The following is a 6192-nucleotide window of genomic DNA, read 5'->3' on the forward strand; positions in this document are numbered from 1 at the left end:
TTAAAAGAAAAAAATTGATTTTTTTTTTTTTTTACGATTGTGTTTCATATTCTACATAGCAGTTACACCCGTATTTAAAAGCGTTATGTGATACCCTGGTTCTAATAATAAAACCTAAAACCTTAAAAATGAATCAATAAAACATAGGCTACAATATTTATAAACGTTTTACTGTTAAAGTAGCACATATATAAAAAAGAAATTTCGACACTGAGGCCAGACGCATCATCTGAAAGCTTGGTAGGAGGCAGATGTATTTAAAGTCTTGTTTGGATTGAGTTGAGCTAATAATGTTATGACGGTACTTAAGGAGGCTGTTCTTCAGAGGAGCTGCTCTCAGTCTGCACTCCTCCACACACATGTGATGTGTTCGTGTTTTTCCCAAACAGGTCCTTCATTTTCTTCTTGTGCACTTACAAGATGTGTTCTTTTGGACTCTCTGGGGTGTTTTTGATTTTTACGTTACTTCTTCATTTCCTTAGTGCTCACTCAATAAATCCTCTGTTTCCAACCGCATCCAAAGGCATGAAAGTGTCCAAGTCTGTTCCAGCTGATGGCCACAGGAGAGCCAAACACGGCAAAAGTATATTGTCAGCATCACCGTTATCAGGAGACGTACAGTCACAGCGGGCGATCAAGGATACAATTGAACCTCATGATTACATGATCTCCATCTACAAAACCTTTTCCGCGGCTGAGAAACTGGGACTTAACGCGAGTTTTTTCCGCTCGTCCAAAGCAGCAAACACCATAACGAGTTTCGTGGATGAGGGTCAAGGTTAGTTACTTCCTTATTACTTAATATCGGATTTGAAATGCATTAGATATGGCTTTTGCTCCGAGTTTGTGTTTGCCTTTTCAACAATTGTCAGAATAATTATGCGTTTGAAATACTTTTACATTCTACACTTTTAACTCTTAGCAAGGTCAGAAAGAAAGAGTGAACACATTTCAATATGAGACGTTTTTTGCAAAACAATTATATTACAGATACATTAAGAGATAAAGTCTACAATTAATAGTAAAAAAAAAAAAAAATATATATATATATATATATATATATATATATATCAATCCCACTTATTCTTTAAGGATTTAAAATCCATATATTACCCCAAACATTAGATTTTCAATTTGTGCAATTCGTTCTTTTTAATCTAACGTAAAAACAAAAGGCAATCAACCAAGTTCGAAGGAAGGAAAGAAATTTCAACACAAGATACACTCTTAAAAATAAACATTCTGTATTGGCTTTGAAGAACCTTGAACATCCATGGAACCTTTCAAATGTAGAAAAGGTCCTTTATAGTGAAAAAAAGGTTCTTTAGATGTTCTTCAAAATGGTTCTTTTAAGAACTGTTCATTAAAAGGTTCTTTAGGGAACCAATAATGGTTCTTCAATGGCATCGCCACAAAAACACACATTTGAAGCCTTTACTTTTAAGAGTGTATTTGATTGAAACATTATTCTTCTGCATTCACACTTGTTTTATCTCTCCAAACTGACTTTGTAAACACTGTACAGCCACTGTCACTAAACATTTGTGCTCTTTGTTCCAGATGACCTTTTGAACTCCCCACTGTGGAGACAGAAATACTTATTCGATGTATCGGCTCTTTCTGAGAATGTGGAGCTCTTGGGTGCTGAACTGAGGATATACACAAAGATCTCCGGAAGCTTCCGAGCATCCGAGACGGGTCCAGTGGAGATACAGCTGCTCTCCTGCCAATCGCATGCCGTCCTTGATTCCAAAACCTTGGATCTAGAAGATGCGCATAAACCAAAATGGGAGGTTTTCGACGTCTGGGAGATTTTTAAGGAACGTCAGCACCACTCTCATGGAACACGCTTCTGTTTGGAGCTCAAGGCGACACTTGATAATCCTGAGAGGGAAATCGACTTGCAATATCTTGGATTTCACAGACATGGCCGGCCGCAACTAAAGAAAGCCATATTGGTTGTTTTCACAAGGTCAAAAAAGAGGCAAAGCCTTTTCTATGAAAAAAGGGAGAAGATTAAACTATGGGGTCTGGATAGTCTTGGAAAGGAGAAAGGACCACACTCGAAATCCCGACGGAGAAGGCGGACCACTTTACCCAACCGCCATGGCAAGAGGCACGGTAAAAAGTCAAAATCCAGGTGCAGCAAAAAACCCCTCCATGTGAATTTCAGGGAGCTGGGATGGGACGACTGGGTCATCGCTCCCTTAGACTATGAGGCCTATCATTGTGAGGGCATGTGTGACTTTCCTCTCCGATCTCACCTGGAGCCAACCAATCACGCCATCATACAAACTCTCATGAACTCCATGAACCCCAGCAACATGCCGCCCAGCTGTTGCGTCCCATCCAAACTCAGTCCCATTAGCATCCTGTACATCGACGCAGGAAATAATGTCGTGTACAAGCAGTATGAGGACATGGTGGTGGAGTCCTGCGGCTGCAGGTGATTTTGCTCTGCAAACTAATGAGGAAATGTAAATGTGTGAATAACTGTCTGACTTCCTGCTCTGTCTACTGAAGCCTTAGCTGACATGTACTGTAAATCACATCTGGAAATATGATTTTGGACTGGATTTGAACACAAAAACACTGTTACATTACTCTTAGTTCCACTTCACTGGCTTTTTATATTTTAGATTGTTTGTGTGTACAAGACTTCATTCCTATAACACAAAATAGCTGTATTTTATGGACTAATATGTAAATAAATGATTTTTTTTTTAATTGTACAGGTAAAAATCTTAATTTATGTTCAGTTACACTAAGTTATTTTCTCTTTAAGTGCTATCATTTATTCAGTAATAATATTTTAGTTATATCTATCTACCTCATTGTACAAATTATGTTACTTTGTAAATGTTATGCATCATGAAAACGTTTGTAAATATTTTATAAAAAGTATGAACCACATTATTCCTTCAATAAAATACCACAAAATTAAATATTTCTTTTTGAATATTGCCTTTTTTTATTGCATGCATCAGCTGCACAAATATTAAACTGGATTACTATTAGATGCATAATAGTAAAGAGTAATGCATGTTTTTAAATTTGTAATATTTAATAAATTTAAAAAAAATTGTAACGTATACATTTTTATTCAGCAAGGACACAATAAATTGATTAAAAGTGACAGTTAGAATGTTACAAAAGATTTCTATTTCAAATAAACTTTCTATTCATCAAAGAATCCTGAAAAAAATATATTATGATTTTCACTAAAATATTAAGCAGCACTGATAATAAATGTTTTTCGCATTTTAGAATGATTTCTGAAGGATCATGTGACACTGAAAACTGAAGCTTTGCATCAAAAGAATAAATTACATTTTATATATTCAAACAGAAGACAGTTATTTTAAATATTTTATTTTAAATATTACTTTTTGTATTTTTGATACTTTTTGTATCAAATAAATGCAGCCTTAGTGAGGCGTTTTATTTATCTCTTCAAACACTAAAAATCTTACTGACCGTGCATGCAATTGCAAGTTCAGAATTGTGATATAATCAAAATTCTGAGAACATATCAGCTTTTCCCATTCAAAATTAGACTTTATAACTCATAATTGCAATTTTATATCTCACAATTGCAAGAGAAAAAGTCAAAATTGCATAATAAAAAGTCAGAACTGCAAAATATAAACTCGCAATTGCGGGGGAAATAAGTCAGAACTGCGAGATATAAACTCGCAAATGCAAGAAAGTCTGAATTGCGTGAAAAAAGTCAGAATTGTGAGATATAAACTTGCAATTGCAGGGAAAAAAAGTCAGAACTGCGAGATATAAATTCGCAATTGCGAGAAAGTCAGAATTGCGAAATATAAACTTGCAATTGCGAGAAAAAAAGGCAGAACTGCAAGATATAAACTCGCAATTTCAAGAAAAAAGAAAAAATTTCAAGAAAGTCTGAATTGCGTGAAAAAAGTCAGAATTGTGAGATATAAACTTGCAATTGCAGGGAATAAAAGTCAGAACTGCGAGATATAAATTCGCAATTGCGAGAAAGTCAGAAGTGCAAAATATAAACTTGCAATTGCAAGAAAAAGTCAGAACTGCGAGATATAAACTCGCAATTATGAGAAAAAGTCAAAATTGCATGAAAAATGTCAGAACTGCGAGATATAAACTCGCAATTATGAGGAAAAGTCAGAATTGCATGAAAAAAGTCAGAACTGCGAGACATAATCTTGCAATTGCAAGAAAGCTAGAATTGCATGAAAAAAATCAGAACTGCGAAATATAAACTTGCAATTGCAAGAAAAAAGTCAGAACTGCAAGATATAAACTCGCAATTTCAGGAAAAAAAGAAAAAATTCAAGAAAGTCAAAATTGCATGAAAAATGTCAGAACTGCGAAATATATACTTGCAATTGCAAGAAAAAAGTCAGAACTGCGAGATATAAACTCGCAATTGCGAGCAAGTCAGAATTGCATGAAAAAAGTCAGAATTGAAAGATATAAACTCGTAATCAGAATCAGAATCAGAATGAGCTTTATTGCCAGGTATGTTTACACATACTAGGAATTTGTTTTAGTGACAGCAGCTCCACAGTCCAATAGAGTGACAGTGACAAGACAAGACATAGATTATAAAAAAGAACAATATACAAGTACACAAGGACACTGTGAGAAAGTCAGAATTGAAAGATATAAACTCGTAATCAGAATCAGAATGAGCTTTATTGCCAGGTATGTTTACACATACTAGGAATTTGTTTTAGTGACAGCAGCTCCACAGTGCAATAGAGTGACAGTGACAAGACAAGACATAGATTATAAAAAAGAACAATATACAAGTACACAAGTACACTGTGAGAAAGTCAGAATTGCGTGAAAAAAGTCAGAACTGAGAGATATAAACTTGCAACTGTGCGATATAAACTCGCAATTGCATGAAAAAAAGTCAGAACTGCAAGATATAAACTGGCAATTGTGATAAAAAAAAGTATTAATTAACTGAATTAATTAAGAGTTAAGAGTGCATCAGTCTGAGCCTTGAAAGCAGTGCATTTTAGCATTAATACTGTTAATGTATATGGTCCAAAAAAAGTATATTAAGGGGAACAACAGCTTGTCACTGGAGCAATACGTTTTACAGAACGCCTTTGTATCTTAGTTCACTTCAAAAAATTTGGTCATTATTTTCTCACCCTCATGTTGTTGCAAACCTGTATAAGTTTCTTTCTTAAGTTGAAAACAAAAGAAGATATTTTTAAGAATTTTGAAAAACCAAACAGTTGTTAGTCCCCGTTGAACTCCATAGTAGGGAAAGAAATACTGTGGAAGTCAATTGGGACATTCTTTGAAACATCATCTTTTATGTTCAGCAGAAGAAGGAAACTCATACAGATTTGGAATGAGATGAGGGTGAGTAAATAATGAAACAATTTTCATTTTTGGGTGAACTATACCTTTAAATAAGTGTAAGGAAGTAAAAATGGTGTACTTGCTGTTAAATTTAAAAATATACACTACACAAAACTGCTATGATTTGTAGATTCTTAACAGAAGTGCAGATCCCTATTCTCATCTTTCTACACCAGTACTGCTCTGGCTCACACAGTGAGAACATTAACTGACAAGTGGGCCGGGAAAGAGTAATTCAAAACTGGGTCTACTCAAGAGAAATACCCGGCACCCTGCTTTCATTTATGCCAACCCGAGATACAAAGATCCAAGTAATCTGTGTACCTTCCCTGTAAAGAGCTGAAGGGAGATAATTGCAGTGTTTAGCAAAGGTGAAAACGGGGTCAACAGACACTCAGCACAACGTTCCCTGGGTGGCCTGTGTGTCTACGTGAATAGAGAGGAACACGTACACGTACACACACACACACACACACAAACTCACATCTATTGGTAAACGGAGAAACAGTTGAACGGCTCTGACCCCAGTACCAAAGTTGCATTCATTCTCTGTCTGGGAAGAGACAATGACATAAACCAAGGATGCTAACTTAAGATTAGACTTGCTTTTACCCCGAGGTCAAAGGTCAAGCATCCTTTTGTCTCTCACCACTGTGTGCATTTAACACATCCAGTAAAGAGAGAGGAAGCAATCAACGCTGCAGAACAAGGGAAAGGAATGTGCGTGATGCTATTACACCAGTTCTCTGTCTCTCTGACACATTGTCAGGCCTCGCTCGCCCGTAAAACACATGAAGATATAAGACACACAGGCAATGA

General features: G+C 35.8%; 1 protein-coding gene across 1 annotated transcript; it reads left to right on the forward strand.

Annotated features, from left to right (window-relative positions):
• Positions 1 to 420: 420 nt before the first annotated feature.
• On the forward strand, positions 421 to 2450 carry gdf6b (growth differentiation factor 6b). Its single transcript, XM_073822441.1, has 2 exons — positions 421 to 778; positions 1561 to 2450. Exons 1-2 carry the CDS (start codon positions 421 to 423, stop codon positions 2448 to 2450), a joined length of 1248 nt encoding a protein of 415 aa, XP_073678542.1.
• The last annotated feature ends 3742 nt before the right edge of the window (positions 2451 to 6192 follow it).

This window comes from Garra rufa, chromosome 17 (assembly GCF_049309525.1).
Source record: "Garra rufa chromosome 17, GarRuf1.0, whole genome shotgun sequence".
Lineage (NCBI taxonomy): Eukaryota > Metazoa > Chordata > Actinopteri > Cypriniformes > Cyprinidae > Garra > Garra rufa.

Coding starts and splice junctions, on each gene's coding strand:
- gdf6b (XM_073822441.1), top strand. CDS start 421: ATGTGTTCTTTTGGACTCTCTGGGGTGTTTTTGATTTTTACGTTACTT. Junction 779..1,560: donor TTTCGTGGATGAGGGTCAAG/GTTAGTTACTTC, acceptor TCTTTGTTCCAG/ATGACCTTTTGAACTCCCCA.